The sequence below is a fragment of the Cornus florida genome, unplaced genomic scaffold, assembly GCF_030987335.1.
Source record: "Cornus florida cultivar Cherokee Brave unplaced genomic scaffold, ASM3098733v1 CherokeeBrave_3.0.0_Hap2_Chr04, whole genome shotgun sequence".
Lineage (NCBI taxonomy): Eukaryota > Viridiplantae > Streptophyta > Magnoliopsida > Cornales > Cornaceae > Cornus > Cornus florida.
In genome coordinates, this window is record NW_026775574.1 from 2,371,947 (window position 1) to 2,391,477 (window position 19,531).

Here is a 19,531-nt window from a genome sequence, read left to right on the forward strand (position 1 = left end):
ATATCGAATTATGTAGTTGAATTAATTAATGTGTATAGTAATTCAATTTTACAATATAATTTATTTAATGTGTGATATTATTAATTTTATGATTTCATGACTGGTTTGTGTATTTAATACAACAGACAAAAATTGACTAATCTAGCTATGTCAATTCTCCCGATAGTTAAGGGAAAAATATCTATACTAGTGTCTAAGACACGTATAGCTGTGAATGGGCTAAATAAGAAAAGATTTTTTGATAACTCTAAAGAGTTTAATGGAAAATATTATGGATACACTGAGCTAGTATACTGAGACACGCTAAATCAAGTTAGTTAGCTCTAATGTACAATTTAGCTAAAAACTAAAATGTTACTAAGTTGCAAACTAGTTAGCTTAGCTATAAATTAAAATGATTAATGAGGTGCACAGAACCTAAGAGGAAGAGGAAAATCTGTTAGTTGGTTCAAGCTCTCAACTTGATTGTAAAAAACATGAGGGTGATGAATAGCCATTTTAGCTATAAGTTATTTGAGGTATACATCATATCTACTCATGTATGAGGGAATAATACTACTTGTAAAGTAGTAGTTTTGTTTTTAAACAATATTCTTCAAAACAAACTACTCTACTACTAAGGTAGACTACTTAGATAAGTGTGTACTAAAGCTATGAACTACTAGAATTGATAACTAAACAAACTTAACTTCAAGCTAGCGGTAATAGCTAAAAAGTGAGTGTTCACCATAACCTAGTAGTGAGATATGAGAAGAGTGTACTTAATCTAAGCTAGTAATGATAGCTAAGAACTCACTTTTAACTAGTAATGATAGTTGAGAAGAGAGTGTTCACTATGTTGTGATGTATCCAAAGCTCAAAAAATAAGTGAGTTATTTGCTTAAATGAATGAGTTATGTAATGTGTGACACATGAAAGAAATACTTATAAACGTGGGGATTCTTAATCCTAAAAGATTTTGGATAAAACCAAAAATCATTTATAGTATTATAACAATAGTGCATATTATTTCCTACGAGGAAAATATTATGGAACAACTAGAAGAGTTATTTTTCTAGTTGAAGTGCTGAGTTATTTGGTCCAGTTGAAAAGTCAAGTGTGTAAACTTATAAGTCCTTGAATAGATTAAAGTTACTACCGAGACAATAACATAAATATGATACATAAGTCATTGTATGCCTTAAAAAATTAATGATATACTAATTATATATTTGATATGAAAGATTTAACATCTGATAATATAGTACATTCTCAATAAAGTGAGATTGGGATAATACTAGTTATGACAACAAAAACCTAGCTAACTTTTGTAGATGTAAGTCTCAAATATAAATACTAGTCAAAGTATATCATTGGTTGAGATTGCAAGGCATCTTAATAACTGTGTTTAATTACACATTTTCAATCCAGGATAGGATCGCTGAAATGTAATAAATTGGGTAGTTGAGATACACCCTAAGTCCAATATTGCATGGATCGAAGTATCTGACTAAATTGGAGGTGTAACAGTGATGCAATCTGGATGTGGGATTTTAAAGATTTTAAATCCAAGAGTGGATACGTTTTTAATATCAAAGGTGTAGTTGTATATTCTTAATATAACTCAAAGTTAAATTTTTTGAATAAATCAAATAGGAAAATCAATAGACTTCACTTAGAGGATATTTCAAAGTAAGTCTACACCTGTGCCGCTAAAGAAAATGATATTGTTAATAATAAGCAATTTTAGGTCACAAAGTATACAGTTGCTCTCACCTGGAGAAATCTCTGCAGAGTGTAATATTTCTAAACACAACCTTGTGGCCACATATAAAATTGAGGGTTGTACTAGATAGCAATTGTATAGATCATCGAGGGGAATGGGATTAAAAGCCGAAAGCTAATGAGTCATCTTAATGGAAACCCAACCTAGTTGACTGGAGATCCCAAGATCGAGGTTCAAAGGGATAACAGAAATTTTGAATGGCTCACCAAAAGCACTGGGAAGATATAAATCTTCTGCCTATTTCTATGATGAGACGGTGCTACCTACAGCGAGGATTAGGATAAGCTACGCTTTTAATGACTTTTATACCTTGAAAATTCAAGTAGGGTATGGTAGGATACTCTTAATAAGAAGTCACCTATATGAGTGTAAAGTGGGGCCACTTCTATGAAAACTATAAAGGCTAAGTTTTCTGGAGCACTCATTAAATACCAGGACTTGTTCAGGGCCAAAATGAACACAACAATGAGAACTAACTTTGTGAGGAAAGGTACTGTGTGTTTGTTAATGTCTTGGTTTACACAAACGACTGAACAGTTTAAGACATCGCGTTCACTGGTTAGCCAGTAAATCCGACAACCATACACTAGGGAACGGTCAAAGCCAAAAGCTACTGATCCTGATGCAGTAACTTTCTAACTATACTCTCTCTAGTGCCTGCATGATCATCTTTTACATTTAAGCAGCCAATTTCCATTCATGTGGGGAATTGTTAGAAATTGTGAATGAAAATTGTTTGATTAGTCATCAATAGATGCATTTGACTGAACAAGTGCGATTGCTAATTGGTTATGGGATGAAAAGATGCAACTCAAAACCAACAGACATAACTATTCATGTGAACCATTATAACCTATTGGAGTGGATGTGTCTATTGGTGAACAGGCACCATGTGAACCATTGCAACCAATTGGAGTGGATGTGTCCAATGTGAAGAGACACATATAAATGGTTATGTCCAATGATGAAGAGACACATGTAAATGGTTGTGTCCAATAATGAAGAGATATACCCAATCCGAAAAGGCACCTTACTTAAAAATTACTTTTTAGTTTTTTTTCTAAAGGGTTGCACTTAATCCGAAAAGGCACCTTATTTAAAAACTACTTTTTAATTTTTTCCACAAGGTTACACCCACCCGAAAAGACACCTTGTTGCCTATAAATACCCCCATTTGGATCATTTGCAAATCGTTCATTTTTTCATTTTCTTCTGTCTCCCTCTTTAGACTTGAACCCACCCCAAGTGGGTTCAAACCATAGGTTAAGTGGTCCGAACCACTTAGACTCTAATCCAATTTCATCGAGCCATATTAAGATTGGTCCGAACCATTTGATTCGAATTGCACCCAATTCATTATTTATATAGTATAGATGCATTTTTGAGTTAGAAATAGTATTACACGGAGGAGGTTCGTCATATCCACAAGTTTGTAATGTTGCTACTGGTGGATGTAAACCGTTGTATCCTAGGAGATAGACGCCACTGAGTCCGTTAGCACCATAGTGAGGCGAATCTGTCTTAAGGACATAGTATCCAATACTAGCATCGGTCCAGGTTATTTATTTATTATTATTATTTTATTACTTTATTTTGCATATTTAATTAAATATAGAGTTGCATATTTAATTAATGATTTCTTAACATATTGTTAATTATCTTATGACATATTAGTATAAGGTTTGTTATATCTTAAATGTCACATGAAGCATATATGTACCAACAGAAAATATAAATATACCAGATATGTATACATGGACACAAAATCGTAGACGTTACGATAATATACCAACGCAACAAGTAGGAACAATTTTAGACATATCACGACACGATCTCCAAGATTGGGCAAAAGTAATCGAAAATTGGGAACGTGATTGTATTTGGCAATCCATTCTAACCAATTTTGATAATAAAATTCAAGCCCTAACTTATTATGAAACTTTATTAAGGGGAACAATCCATGATTGGTGGCAATTGTACAAAGTAACTTATCCTAATGATTATGCCCTATTACGTGATAATTTTACAATTCAAGGTTTTACCAGCCTAATAAAAAAGGTATTAGTTGGCGAAGAAAGATTATTAGACGAAACCCTAATAAAGCAAAATGAAGCTTTACGTAATTTAGAATTATTACAGATTTGTGATTTTAGATATATAAGGGATTATACTAATAAGTTTTTCGAGTCTTTCGCAACCACAGCAAAATAGGAAATAAAACTCTAATCGATAGGTATCTTCAGAAATTACCCAGAAGTGTAAGAACTAAGATATGGAAAAAATAGTTAGAAAATCCAAGAAGAGATAGGTTAACCATAGGAGATAGAGTTAATCATGTTTATAACATGTTAAAAACAGAATGTAGACAATGCAAATAATCTAAACAAATTAAAAAAACAATTTTATTGTACGTATAGGCAAATAGACTTTCCTCCGCAGTATAGTTGTACACCTCAGAAAAATTATAATTATAAGCTTAATAAACCTAAAAAATATAATTTACGCAAAAGAAAAACCTACAAGAATTATCGAAATAAAGAAAACCTTATTTCAAAAATAACTCCAAACAATTCAGAAAACGCCCTTGGTATAAAAGGCAAAAAATAAATAAAAATAATAATAAAAAGGATAGCAAAGATAACAAAGATAATAAAATAAATACATTACACACAAAAGAAAGAAATTACAAATGTTTTATTTGTGGAGATCCAGAACATATAAGACTAAATTGCCCTTATAGAGACAAACAGAATCTTATCAAAAGGATACAAGAAAAGATCTATATAGTTGAAGATATTGAAGAATAGATACAAGAATTATATGACTAGAAAGTATTTATGATTCTGAAGATGACAATGAAAGTATATATAGTATCGAAAGCATAGATAGCGACTTAGATAATGATGAAGACTTTGAGTAATGACTTCATTCAATGGAAGATTTCGTTTACACTATAAGCAATCCATTATGTCAATACACTTTTGTTAATTTTCATTTTTCATCTTACAATTGTAAACAATGTAATACATCTATTAAAGAAGGTCATTACTATAAAACTTTATTACGTCAAGACTGTTACTCAAAATATGAAGATAAGCGAGAAAATACTCCAATTGAATCTATAAATTCAATATATAAACCATCTAGTCTAATCCAATTTCCAGTAACGTTAGAATTTAAAAATTAAAAAAAAAAAAAAAAAAAAAAAAAAAAAAAAAAAAAAACTAGTACAAACCTCAACTATGTTAGATACTGGAGCATCTAAAATTATAATTCAAAAACATTTAGTACCAGAGGAATCATTAATAAAATTAAACTATAATGTTAATATGAGTCAATATAATAATAAAAAATTCCCAATAACTCATTGTATTCAAAATATTTCTATATTAATTAATAACGAAAAGTTTATTTTACCATAGACTTATGTAGTTAATAATATTCCTAGTACTTATGATTTTATTTTAGAATTAAATTTTATAAATTCACTCATTAGAGGATTCATGTATACCCCTACGGGTTTACAGTTCTTTAAAAAAGGAACATTTATTCCATCCAACCCTCCTTATATTCCTCAGAAAGAAAAAGGAACATTTATTCCATCCAACCCTCCTTATATTCCTCAGAAAGAAAAATGAACTATTACTTATGTCAATATTTTACCTATGACAGAGAAAACTACCGAAAACTTATTTGATGTAACTGAGTTTTTAGAAGATATTTCTGAAGCATTAATGTTTCTTAGTCATCTAGATGAACCAAAAATTTTCCTTAATAATAAAGATATATTAAAAAACTCCAAATTAAACATAGATAATCTTTTAAGACTAGCTGAAGCCACTGAGATTTTAGGAGAAGATCCCCAGAAACACTGGTATAAAAATAAAATCGAAACAAAATTAAATATAATAAATCCTTTCATAAGTATAAAAATTCAAGATAATCCTTATACCCTAGACGATCAAGAAAAATTCCAAAACCAAATCAAAAAACTTCTATTACTAAAAGTAATACGAAAAAGTAATAGTAGACATAGGAGTCTAGCTTTATGGTTAGAAATCATGCCGAAATAAAAAGAGGAAAAACTCGTACGGTTATAAATTATAAAATATTAAACGATAATACTTATGATGACAGTTATAAAATTCCTAATAAATATGTTTTAATAAATCGAATACAAGATAAAAAATTATTTTCTAAATTTGACTGTAAATCAGGATTTTGACAAATCCGTATGGCTGACGAATCCATCGAATGGACTGCATTCACATGTCCTGAAGGACATTATGAATGGTTTGTTATACCCTTTGGATTAAAAAATGCGTCATAAGAGTTCCAACGAAAAATGGATACCATATTCAATAAATATTCAAAATTTTGTTGTGTTTACATAGATGATATTCTAATCTTCAGTCAAACTAAGGAGGAACATAGAAAACATCTTGAAATTATACTAAATGAATTTATAACTCAAGAACTCGTTATAAGTTGTAAAAAGATGATATTAGAAAAATAAGAAATCGAATTCCTAAGCTTATTCATAAAAGGCGAAAAAGTTGAATTACAATCACATATTGTTCAAAAGATTTAAAATTTTCCTGATAAATTAGAAGAAACCAAGTTATTACAGGCATTTTTAGGATTATTAAATTCGGTTACAATTTTATTCTAAAATTAGAATAATTAGTAGGACCATTGTACTCTAAATTAGGAAAAAATGGTCAAAAATATTTTAATACTCATGATGTAGAACTAGTCAAGAAAATCAAATATTTAGTCACTCAATTAGAACCCTTACAACTCCCACTTGAAAATAATTATAAAATAATTCAAATAGATACATCAGCACAAGGATGGGCATATTTACTTCTTCAGAGACCTACAAAAGAATCTTCTCGAGAAGAAGAATAAATTTGTTGCCATGCTAGTGGAACCTTTAATAAAGCACAATTCACTTTACCATCAACAGATCTAGAAATTTTAGGAGTAACAAACTCAATTGAAAATTTTCAGATATTCCTTAATAAAGAATTTCTTATAAGAACATATTGTGATAATATAGTTAAATTTACAAACAAAGCAAAGCAACAAAGGATGTTTGCAAAAAGATGGATTTCCTTTATTGACTGTATTACTGGAAGAGGTTTTAAACTCATATTTGAACATGTCAAAGGAAAATAAAATTACTCAGCAGATATTCTATCTCGTTTAGTAATTGATTGTTAATGTCTATGCAGGAATGGAGAAGAGTGGCAATAACAGCTATAGTGTGATACCCCTCGGATCCGAGACACTGGTTGATCAGGCCCAGGCCCAAACCCGTGGGATATCAAACAATTAAAGTATTTTAAATCGAACACAAAATACGAAGTGAAATATGAAATAATATAATAAGCTGAAAGAAACTAAAAGACAATCCTTGTATCATAATTAATCAAATCCGATAATCCAAAACTCCATAAGTTTACAACTTAGGAATCCATCCATTGGACCCCTTATTAAAATTCTCAAACCAAAACTGAAATAATAGAAATAAAATCTAAAGCTAACATAGAGAAGATTCCTACATAATCGGAGGAATGAATATCTACTACAATCCAAACATGTAATCCAATACGCAGATACACCCTAGGAAGACTCAAACAATATCTAGAGTAATCCATATATGTATATAGTACACACTATAGGACGCTCGCTAGTCCGGTATGTCTGTCACAGCCTGAATAGAAGGCAACATGCAAATACGCACCCTAAGGTGGGCATGAGTACCTAAACCTACCAGGGAACAACACCTATGTCCAGTTATCCATCCTAGGCGATATACGCGCCCTAACCATGGTTATGAGACTCGAGCTCATACCACGGCACCATATAATATATATATATAAAGTCCGTACTCCTCCTAATACAAAATACCATCCATCTGTGTAGTGGTCTAATATATGTATAACAAATCCATCTTAAAACCATAGTAGGTCATTCAATTCTCAATTGATATGACACAAATAAGTTATGGACTTAACATTATATAATTAATCCATACCTTAATCCAAGTTAGGTAGAACTTAGTGTTTTAACTAGTCCATACCTAGTATGTCACCGTCCTATACCGGTACATACCATCCTTCACATAGTATAATTACAAAATTCAACACTATGTACGCAACAACCATCCTCCAAAATATGTATCAATGTAGATTCATACATATAAAACAACATTAGGTAATTACTACAGAACCTATATATCATGCTCCAACAATTTAAATAGGTAGAATCAACCATAACATTTAAATTCTCCATAAAATCCATAAATTGATAAAAACAGTAATAGGTATTTATCAACCATTCCCAAGATATGCATAAGTGCAGTTTAACATGTATATAACCAATTTATGCATCCAATGTAAGACTTAGAATCCTCCTTACAGTCCATTAAATTGTCAAAGCAAAAGTATGCAATTTACTTCTCCAAACAATACTATAACTGATGCAATCTATATCCAGTTTAAACCATCAGTTAATTCCATCCATGTATACATCTAACTCCACTACTATATGCTTGTATCACAATAAAAACATGAATAGCAGTTTAAGATTTTGCAGAGAAATTAAAATTCCAAAAACAGTGAACAATAGAAAATTAATTCTCCAATCATCCTCCTACGGGTTCTTTATTTAAACTCGGATTAATTCCATCCTCATTATTTGAATGTAAGCTTGTTTCCCAACACTTTTGTAAGTCTTAAACATTAAATTACAACCTTCAGTAGCTTTAAAATAATTTTAGAAAATCAAACTTCAGCCAAACGGACCTTAAAAACTAAAATCTGGGCATTTTAAGAGAGAGCAGGCTCTAGAAATTAAAGAGCCTGCTCTTCTTTTCTTCAGAGCCGGCTCCACAACATCCAAGAGCCAGCTCCAACCTTCCACGAGCCGGCTCTAAGGGATTTTAAGAGCCTGCTCTCTTTTCCCTTAGCAGCCTCCGTCCGTTTCGTCGTCTTCTTCGATTCCTGTGAGTACCAGTTCTCTGTGGTAACTTTTAATACATGTTTTAAGGTCCATCCCAGTTCCAGATTAGTCTTAAGACAGAATTATACCACCAAGAATTTAATTTAACATCAGTTTTTAAAACAACGACAGTAGGATTCAAAACTGAAAATTTAAACAACTGAGAAGCAGACTAATTCAATAATTTTAAATACTGATTAATATGCATACAAGATGTATTTAAAACCTAATTTAATCCCTGGAGTCTTCCTAAACATGCACAGAACACAGATTAAAGGTATAGAATAAAGCAGAGACTTGCCTTTGAGACTTTGGATTAAAATCTCTAACCGTCGTCTCTATCAACTCCGGCAACGTCAATTGTTATTATTAACCTCTGCCGCTCCTCGTTAAATTCAGAACTCCTCCTTGAATTCCTCCCTTAATCTCTTAAAGTTATCTCAGTATTTTGTCACACAAAACACACTCGGTTGTTCTTTGTATTCCCTCTGTATTTTATGTACGTGAATATGGTGAATAGGTTTTACAAAAACCCTTAGCAGAGGTATACGTATGTATTTATAAGCTTAAGTTGAAACCTTAAATTAAATCATAAACCAACTACAAGTCGGCTCAACCCCAAACACGATGAATTTAAACAAAACGCTAATAATTTAAAATAGTTAATTTGCATTTAAAAACAACGCCACCTAATCACATAAATAATTAATACAATCCAATTAATAATAATAATAAAACAAACCAAAATACAATTAATAAATCAAAATACAATTTAACTAACCAATTAAAATAAACAATTACTTCAACAACACAAGCAATTAAACAGGTAAAAACAAATAAACAGGCACTAAAATAATTAATTTAATAAAAATGCAATTAAATAAAAGCAATAAAATTCCAGGACTATCCTTTTAAATTAGGGGTATTACATATAGCCTTATACCAGGCACTTCTAATCATCTTTTAATTATCCAAAATCCAGCTCAACAGTTCCGCGCTAGACATAATCTTTTTCCTGACCAAAAACTTATTTTAGATAATATTTAGTTTTATCGAAATAATCCCGATAGAACCCTCGTTAGAAATTTAAATACTTTAAGTGAATATTTTGTAATATATAATAAAGCATATCATACTCTTCAGCAAGAACATGATATGTTTATCTCTCATTTTAAAAAGTTAAATTTAGCATATCAAAATACGACAACAAACTCCACAGCTGAACTAACCTTTTCTGAGTAAAGGACTAATGAAGATGAAAATCTTCAGAAAGTTCAATTTCTGCAGGTACAAACCAAGTATGCCAATTTATTACCCATTTTCTCTCCAACTTACAGAGAAATCCTAAGACAACAAGTCGAGCTCTTCCCTGAAGACATAAAAGATCTTATCCTTAAAGAAGCTAAGTCTGATGGTTTCAAAGAATGGGTTGATATCCAAAACTATCTCAAAAACAACAATCCACCCAAAGGAACCCGATACAATTATTATTTCTTACGATTTATACAAACAGGCAACTACATACCTACCATAGTCCTGTTATAAATAGATCTTGTACATTATTCTCCTATTGACATTATCAGAGAAACCTGTTTCTCAACAAGAACCACCAGATGTTATGTAAGTAAACTCTTAGAATTAGGAATGGTCCATAGCATTACCATACCCAAAGACATGCCTTTAGAAGTTTTAGAAGTTTTTAACTTTCCTGACCGATTAAACCGAGCCATTATTTTCGAACAAAAGCAGGCCCAAAATTACATGCCATAAAGTCCAATTCTCCTTCAAATCCACAGCACTCCTCCAGCATGGGTAAAAAATGGAGTTGTAATTCTCGGACAGCATCAAATTTACATTCATTCTGATCTAATAGAAGTCCTGACTCTGACAAGACATATCGATTTTGTAAATAACTTTCATAATAATATTGACCCAGCTACCTTTAACCATTTGATGTACTATAAAGCTTATTGACAGCTTAACCCAAGCTATAACCCTGGTTTCAGACTTTTGACCATAATGTAAATATGAAATTTTTCATTAAAGCTAGAATTCCTTATGTCATCCGATCTCCTCCAGAGATTGAGATATCTCCATAGATTGAAGAAATAATAAATGAAAAAAATGTGTTGATTGGGCAGTACGAAATAGCTTACAGAGATGAAGGATCCAGCTCACCAGACATCTCACTAGATAGCGATACTGACATAAATTTTTCCAATATGTTAGAAATCTAAAGTGCATCCAAAGAAAAAACAGATTCTCTATCAGTGTACAGACTCTCCAACAGTATCAAGATAAAAAGCAGGTCTAAAAGCAGATTCGTAACAGTATCCAAAAGCAGCCAAGATCCACCGAAAGCAGATTCCAAAGTTAAAGATAAGGGTGCCCCACAATAATTCAATGAACCTTATCTCTAAAGCATCTTACATCTCAGCCATCTATGCCGCGTCTACAATCTCAAGCATTGATCCATCCCTCAAATTTCTCTATAAAAGGAGGCCTTTAGCTCAAGATAAATCAATCGAGTTTTAGAGCAATCAAGTTAAGAGCCATCAAGCATTCTAGCCTTCAGCTATAGTTTCCTACTGTGATTTCTTTCAGTGTGTTTCCTCTTGTAAAATATTGTGTGATAGTGTATCCATGTATATATTTTCCATGAAATAAATTATCCAGTTTGCTCTTATTCAAAAATTTCTTATCTTCATTTAATATTTTCAGTACTTTCGGATAAAAGATTTCGGTCGACAAAAGATTAAATATATAGATTTTATTTAGCCAGACAGTATAAATCTTTGAATTTTCTTGAATCCAACCAGTACAAGCAACCTTAGTTTTAATTTAGCAATTTCTTCTGTGAATTGACTCGAACTGTTGGCTTGTTGGCCCGTTCTTGCCGATGTTCAGGCATTTTTACAGGGCGTTATCAGATTGTTATCAAGTTTGGCAGTCGTTTATGTGATTTAATTGTTAATTTTATCTTTATGTTATTTGCATATTTCTATCCAGTTCGATTGAATTTAATTTTTGTATCAGAGTTTATACTGTTTCGTTAAATTTAATTTATATATAAAATCTTTTGTCTAAAGAAGTCTATAAGTTCATATTAATTTATTGCGAAATTTTAATTTATCGGGAAAAACTTAAAAAATATTAAATAGTTTGTTCGAGGATCTTTTCGTTAGTTTATTTCATCTTCTAAGTTTTTTATGTTATAATAGTATATTGTTTTGGGTCATTATAATAATACAGTTTGGTGTGTGGTCCAAAATAGAATATAAGTTCATTTTATAGAAATAATTTGTGTGGTCCTCCCATCTTTAAGAAAAAGTTTGTGTAGTCCTCTCATTTTCTAATTGTAGCCAATATTTGACCTCATTATATTATAGTATTTAGGCCTTAAGCCCATATATTAATAAAAATTCCTAAATTTAAAAATGACATCTTTTATGATAAGACATAACTCTTTAGAATAGTTACATTATTACATACATTAGTTTTTGAATTGAAAAGTTGTCATTTTGAAAAGACAAAGTCACCTTTCACATTTTAAATGTGGAGGGTGATTTCACGTTGAATGTTCTAAAACACCATTATGTGAGCCGATTACTCAAGAGTGAAGTAATTTCAATTGTTTGTGTAAAGTATTCATAGAATAATTTTGTGAATCCGTTAACTGATAGTCGAGACATGGTTGTTAAGACTTCAAAAGGAATGGGACTATGGTTTAAGATAGTTCAATTACCTTTCAACAACCACCCAACCTAAGTCTTGACAATATATAGGCAAGGTTCAATATGGTACAAATAAGTCAAAGAAGTCCGAATTCTATTTTCTAGTATTCATTTCCGACAATATAAAAGATGATGAGTATTGCACTCTTAACAAATCTCTGTGTTAATTGTTATGGTACGGTGATAGACTGCGCAGGATCGTCGATGACTTTACGCAGGATCGCTCTTTATGGAATATTAACAAATCTGTGTGTTAATTGTTATGGTATGGTGACACTCATGAAATTGAGATACTGCATATGATCATTAATGTGCGTTTTATGGAACACTTAAGTTTTAATAAGAAAATAGTGTGTGTGATAAGTCAGGCTTGTCTTTAAGAGTTTAATGGTTCAAGACATAAGTTCACCATTGTATTTTGACAAAGTTTTGATTTATTTACAGAGGTTCAAACCCAAAGGTAACTTCATTTATGTACATTTTCAGGATAATACCATCTTTAGTTTATTTTCTTTGAATAAAAATATTTTAGAACACATTTTTTAAATTAATTTGAAAATAGAGTAGCAATGTTGGAAATATATGAAATATATTTTCAAATCTATTTATGAAATACTTTATTATATGTTAGTGTTTAAATTAAAAAATGGTGTCTTATATGAAAAGACATAACTTTTCGATAAAAAAAAAATAGTGCCTTTTATGAAAAGACATAACTTTTCAAAATAATTACATACATAATTTTTTAATTGAAAATGTGTGTCTTTGAAAAAGAAAAAGAAAAACACAACCTTTCTAGAAAGTCACATTTCATGTCAAGAGTAATTTTCTCTTTAACACTTGTTGCACTTGCTTTATGGTAAGGGGCCGGAGAAATTTCACTTCCTGGAGTCAATCAATTAGGTCATAGGTCCAAAAGCGCGATTGCTATCCAACAGAATGTTGTGGGGCTATTGAATATATGTCAATATTACAAATGACACAGAGTGATATTCAAATATAAGATATAATGAAATATCTATCAAAAATTATTTTTTTTTGTGCTCTCTGACTTGTATTTATAGTCTCAGACTTTTACCAGAGTCTCAAAGTCCCTCAAGATTACAAAACTTCGAGACTCCGCTTTAGTAGCGCATTTTGGTCTTCTAGCTCGAAGATATGTACCATTACATTAAATGCGCATCTTTTCGAAGGTGACGGTAGTTCAGATTCATTAATATGATTATCAGTGGTGCAGTCGAGACACGTAAACTCATCATTCGCCTAACTACACTTATTAGTTGGACGGACTTTACTTGTCGAGGCATGTGGTATCATTGATGATACCAGACTCGAGCCCAAACCGAGTGACGTGACGTGTGCCACTTGGCCTAGTGGGCTAAATCCCCTACAAACGTATCATTCACCAATATAATAAAAATTACTAAAAGTCATCTTCCTTAAAAGGTTATATATATATACACGGAGGGAATACATAACAAAAAAATCATAAGAGGTGCAAGTGTAATGATCATATAGACCATGAGACTCGTGCGGTCGATAGAAGAAAAAAACAATCCTTACACAACCACGATTGCACCTAGCATATTCCTCTTTGGTGAATAAAACTATAATATTAAGAAAAATACCCTAATTGAAAGTGAATCGACTTCTCTGTAGGTCTTTGATCGAAGAATTAGAGAATTTCCACTTGCCTTGCTACCTGAGTAATATCATAGAAGACTACAGAGTCACACAGATCGATCAACATTTACCATTATAAAAATGACAACTTCTATGTATTTATTTTAACTATATATACTCAAGTGTACAACGTTAACTGGTAAACAAAGACTTCAATTTAGCTTTTGTCGAGGAAGATGCCTTTCCTCAATAATAAGCCCCGTCACTGGATCTCAACGCGAAATATAAAACACGTCCCCGAATCTAATGTGGCTGGCAACATCGTTCATTTTAAAAAATAGAAGGAGTTTTCCTAATGCAAACTGAAAGGGGAAAAAATAAAATAATAAAAAAAAAAAAAAAAAAAAACAAAAGATTGCCTGTTTTCTCTTTCTTCACAAATTGGGAAACTAAAAGTCTACACAGCTAGTGTGAGAGAGAGAGCTCTGTTACAAATCACTTCAAGGAAAATAATTCAAAACTTTATGATCTTTTGAAGTGGTGGGTTTTGCGTCTTAGGTAATGGTTCATTAATCTATAATTTGTTATGTATTTCAATTTAGAATTTCGATAATGAAGAAGAGAGGGGAACAAATAACATACAGTTTACAAAATTAAAGAACATAACTAGAGATTTGCACATAAATTAGGGTTTTGATATGTAGTAGAGGTCTCTAGGGTTTTGAAATTGTAAAATCAATAGCATTACCTCCAAAACCCAGCGCATTTTTTTTTTTTTTTAATTTTATTTTTATGAGTTACCGAGTTTGTGAGGGAGGAGAATGACTCTATTTTTCTTTCTTTTTTTATTTGTATTTTTTTCCATTTTATTATACCAAAACTTTTTTTCCTTTTAATTATTTGACGTGGAACAGCCACATCAGATTCGGAAACTTTTGGCATTTTATATTTCGTGTTCCCTATCATTTTCCTTATTTAAAAATTTTACTTTTAAATATATTTTGTAATTATTAAAAATATTATTAAATGATACAGATTTTAGCTCAATATAAATTTTTTAGGGGTGATCATGAATCGGATTAAACTAGGCATCAATCCTAATTCGATTCACTCCCATCCGCCATCGATCCGTTATCCCATTGATCGGATCCGTATAATAACGGATTGGATCGGATTGAATCCGTAGATTGAATTTTATCTAAATTATCCATTATTATTATTATTATTATTATTATTATTATTGTAATTAATATTATTTATAATTTATTTGTCTTTTAAATATAACCCAATAGATAAAATTTTAATTTATTTATATATTTAAATAATTATTAACTACTATATTATTTGAATATATATATATATATATGTATATATATATATTTCACGGATCGGATCGGATTTTTAACAGCTCACTCTGTGAGTTCGGATTCGATTTTTTTGAATCCGCCATCGATCAGCACAATTCAAACCAAATAAGATCGGATCCACGAATTATTTGTCCACCACTATTTATATCCATGAATTAATATCATTTATTTATTCTTTTTTCTTGGACGGCTAGCCCTCCGGATCCCAAACAAGGACCAGGTGCTGATTGGTGTCCCATTTTGAATGCCATTGTTGCACAAGAGATTCCAGCCATTAAATGGATAATAAATTCAGGCACGCAAACACAATCAGTAAGACTTGCTTGAGAGTGAAAAATTTACAAGCGGCTGACAAAACCTCTATGGCTCACAGAATTAAAGAGTACTAATTTGTTATAACTATTGTTTCACAAGATTTGAACTTTAAAAGTAAGGTTAAACAACTTCAAATTGGAATTTTTTATAAGTTTTGGGAGAATACAATTTTAGTTTATTTACGAATCAATTACTCCATTTGTAGCTAGGTCCATGAGAACAGAGAATCTAGTCATATATATTTTTTAGCATTTTCCAGATATATAAAGCAAGAGAGAGCTCTCTCACTAGACACCAAAACTTTATTTTTCTTGATAAGTCACTAGACACCAAAACTTTATTTTTCTTGATAAGTCACTAGACACCAAAACTTGTAGAGAGAGAGAGAGAGAGATGGGCAGCAACACAGTCTCAGAGCCAAAATCATGTCCCATGAACGGCGGAGATGGCGTACACAGTTACATGAAAAACTCGAGCATGCAGGTATCTTACAAATTAGCTACATGAAAAACTCAACGTCTCTCTCTCTCTCTCTCTCTACATATGCATGTGTGTGTGTTCATTGTGTTCATAATTTTTGTATACTAGCTAGGGTGCATGCTCCTGTCTCTCTCTCTCTCTCTCTCTCTTCTCTCTCTCTACATATGCATATATATATATATATGTTCATTATGTTCATAACTTTTGTATACTAGCCAGGGAGCATGCTCCTATCTTCTCATGCTCCTATATGCATGCTAAGAGCACAAGAGGCTGAACTTCAATTTGCCATAACTTTTGTATACTAGCCAGGGAGCATGCTCCTATCTTCTCATGCTCCTATATGCATGCTAAGAGCACAAGAGGCTGAACTTCAATTTGCATGGTCAGCACATCATCAATTTACAATATAAATGTACATACACACTCACAGGAGTACTTGTATTGCAGCTACATATATATACCAACATATATATATATATATATATATAAACGTATATGAAAAACAAGAAAAAAAATAAAAACCGACAAACATAGCAAAAAATAAAAACCAACAAACATAGCGGAAAAGTCTATACGTTGTTTCACATAGGACGGAATGCAAGAATACTTCCAACTTGGGTTGAACTCTTGTGAACTGGCGCGATCTACAAATTAAACCAATATATATATTTAATGTCTATGGAATTTAAATATTTGCTGCATGTTCAAGCATCATGTGATTGTAAATTTTGTAATATATATACATATCAAGTTCGATGCAAATTGTTAGTATACTAATTCCATTTGCTTTAAACAAACTAACATTATACCATAAGTCACTTAATTATTAACAGTTCTAACAGCTATATTCACTTCCTTTTTTCATGTTTGTACTCTGCTAAATTAATTCTACAGGTGCTTTAATGTCTAAATATGTGTTTTACATGTCTCAAGAAACTGAAACAAGCAAATTTGAACTGTTCTGCAGAGAGAAGCTTCAATAATCGCTAAGGCGATGATTCATGAGTCAATCGCCGAGAAGCTTGACATTGAAAAATTCTCTCCCACTTCAAACACATTTCGGATTGCAGATTTGGGATGCTCAGTCGGACCAAATACCTACATTGCCATGCAAAATATAATAGAAGCCGTGGAAGAAAAGTACAAATCCAAAGGCCTCGAGTCTCAATTACCCGAATTCCAAGTGTTCTTCAACGATCATGTCACAAGTGATTTCAATACCCTCTTCACCTTCCTCCCTCCTGAGAGAAGATACTTTGCCACAGGTGTGCCAGGTTCTTTCTATGGCCGCTTATTCCCCAAGTCCTGCATCCACATTATGCATGCCTCGTACGCACTCCAGTGGCTTTCCAAGGTGCCAGAGGAGGTAGCAGACAAGGATTCTGCGGCATGGAACAAGGGCAGGATCTATTACTCGAGTGCACCAGTTGAAGTAGCAAATGCTTATGCAGCTCAATATGCCAAGGACATGGACAACTTCTTGAACAACAGGGCTAAAGAAATTGTGGCTGGAGGGATGTTGCTGCTTATCATGATATCTAACCCAGATGGTATTCATCGTTCTCAGATGGGATGCGGTGTGATGTATGATAAAGTGGGATCTTCCCTCGTGGATATGGCAAAGGAGGTGAGTTCGAAACATATCTATATATGATTAGATCTGTCCTCGGATAACAGAAAACTATTCCCAAAAACCTGAAGCAACTAGGCCATAAAACGTTGTAGTATAGAGGTAGTTTGTTATATATGGACACTTATTGTTGGTCTTTGTGACAGGGTTTGATAAGTGAAGCTCAAGTGGACTCCTTCAACTTGCCTGTGTACACTGCCTCTCCCAAGGAGGTGATATGCCTGGTAGAAAGAAATGGGTGTTTTGGCATTGAGAGAATGATGACAACGCATCCACAGTTGAGGAATGATGACAACGTGGATGAGCAAATATGTAGTATGAGCATGAGGGCTGCGTTGGAGGGACTCATAACAGAACACTTCGGTAGTGAGATAATCGACGAATTGTTCGACCGATTTCATAAGGAAGTTGCTGGGTTTAATCTAATGGACTCACGTCATAAGAAAGGAATCCTGCTACTACTTGCTCTGAAGCGCAAATGATGCAACTTTGGAGTCTTGAAAATGAACTGGTCAAGTTTCGTAGTGCAGCTAATGCATACTAAACAATGAACAGCACGAAACTGAATTATGGCTTCAACTATGGTGAGAACTTAACTTCTATTGTATTGTAAGTCCTCTTTGACAGTCAATCAATATGATGTCTTCTAAATGATATGTTTAAATATGTATGATGAAAGTAAGTTTTTGAATTGAATGCTTATTGGAATAAACCCTAGTCATGCTGTATGTTATGGTTCTATATTATGCAAGGGGCAGTTTCGTATGTAATTCATAAAAATTGACAGGAAAATGAAAACGAATAAGGGAATTTGCTAAGTGGGGCATTTTCAGGAACTGTTTGAAAAAGTTCCTGAAAACTGCCCGACTTCAGGGAGCTATTCCCCAAGTTTTGCAATACTTCTAGTCCGTTGGAAAACGAAACTTGAAAATTACCATTCTATAGAAATTTCATCATCTTTATTTCCCAAAAATCAGAAGCAGAAATGGTAAAATAAAGCCATTGATGATAAGAGAAATGAATAGCTTACATGATATGGTGTACAGAATTTCGTTTCACAAGCCTAGCTTGGAGCCAGTTGCAATTGGTTGAGTGGTACCGAACTCCCCACACTGCATGATGTTGATCATAACTCACAAGATACAATAGTAAGAATACTTGCCTGCTATATAAATTTATATATATATATATATATATATATATATATATATATATCTTTTATTTATTAATATTGTGATTCAAACGTCTTTAAGAATGCAGTTATGAGATTTAAAGCCCATAAATGTGATGAAAACAATAAAAACTGGCCTAAGGAGAACAAGAACCATATCATCTATTAATAGGACTCATTACGACAACCATGAAAAGTAGTTAGAATATTTTAGGATAGTGGCACATTCATATTTCACCATAACATGGTCAATTACTATATATATATATATATGTGCATGGATGCATGTATGTATAGGGAGCCGCTGTCTCGGCTCAAAAGGTTGTATGCAGTATGCACACTCCTTCCTATCACATACGTGTGACCCAAGTATGTTACAAGTGCTGTAATGTAACCCTTTAAGATGATCAAAGTCTATAAACAGCATAAGATCAC

At 32.2% G+C, this 19,531-nt stretch overlaps 1 protein-coding gene across 1 annotated transcript; it reads left to right on the top strand.

Moving 5' to 3' along the window:
• Window positions 1–17,279: 17,279 nt before the first annotated feature.
• On the top strand, window positions 17,280–18,556 carry LOC132304606 (loganic acid O-methyltransferase-like). Its single transcript, XM_059802358.1, has 2 exons — window positions 17,280–17,922; window positions 18,072–18,556. The coding sequence occupies exons 1-2, from the start codon at window positions 17,290–17,292 to the stop codon at window positions 18,405–18,407; spliced, it is 969 nt and encodes a 322-aa protein (XP_059658341.1). The 5' UTR covers window positions 17,280–17,289; the 3' UTR covers window positions 18,408–18,556.
• Window positions 18,557–19,531: the final 975 nt, after the last annotated feature.

Excerpts from the sequence above, each read along its gene's own strand:
- LOC132304606 (XM_059802358.1), top strand. The coding sequence starts at position 17,290 with ATGATTCATGAGTCAATCGCCGAGAAGCTTGACATTGAAAAATTCTCT. Across the intron at positions 17,923-18,071 it reads TCGTGGATATGGCAAAGGAG|GGTTTGATAAGTGAAGCTCA; the intron begins GTGAGTTCGAAA and ends TCTTTGTGACAG.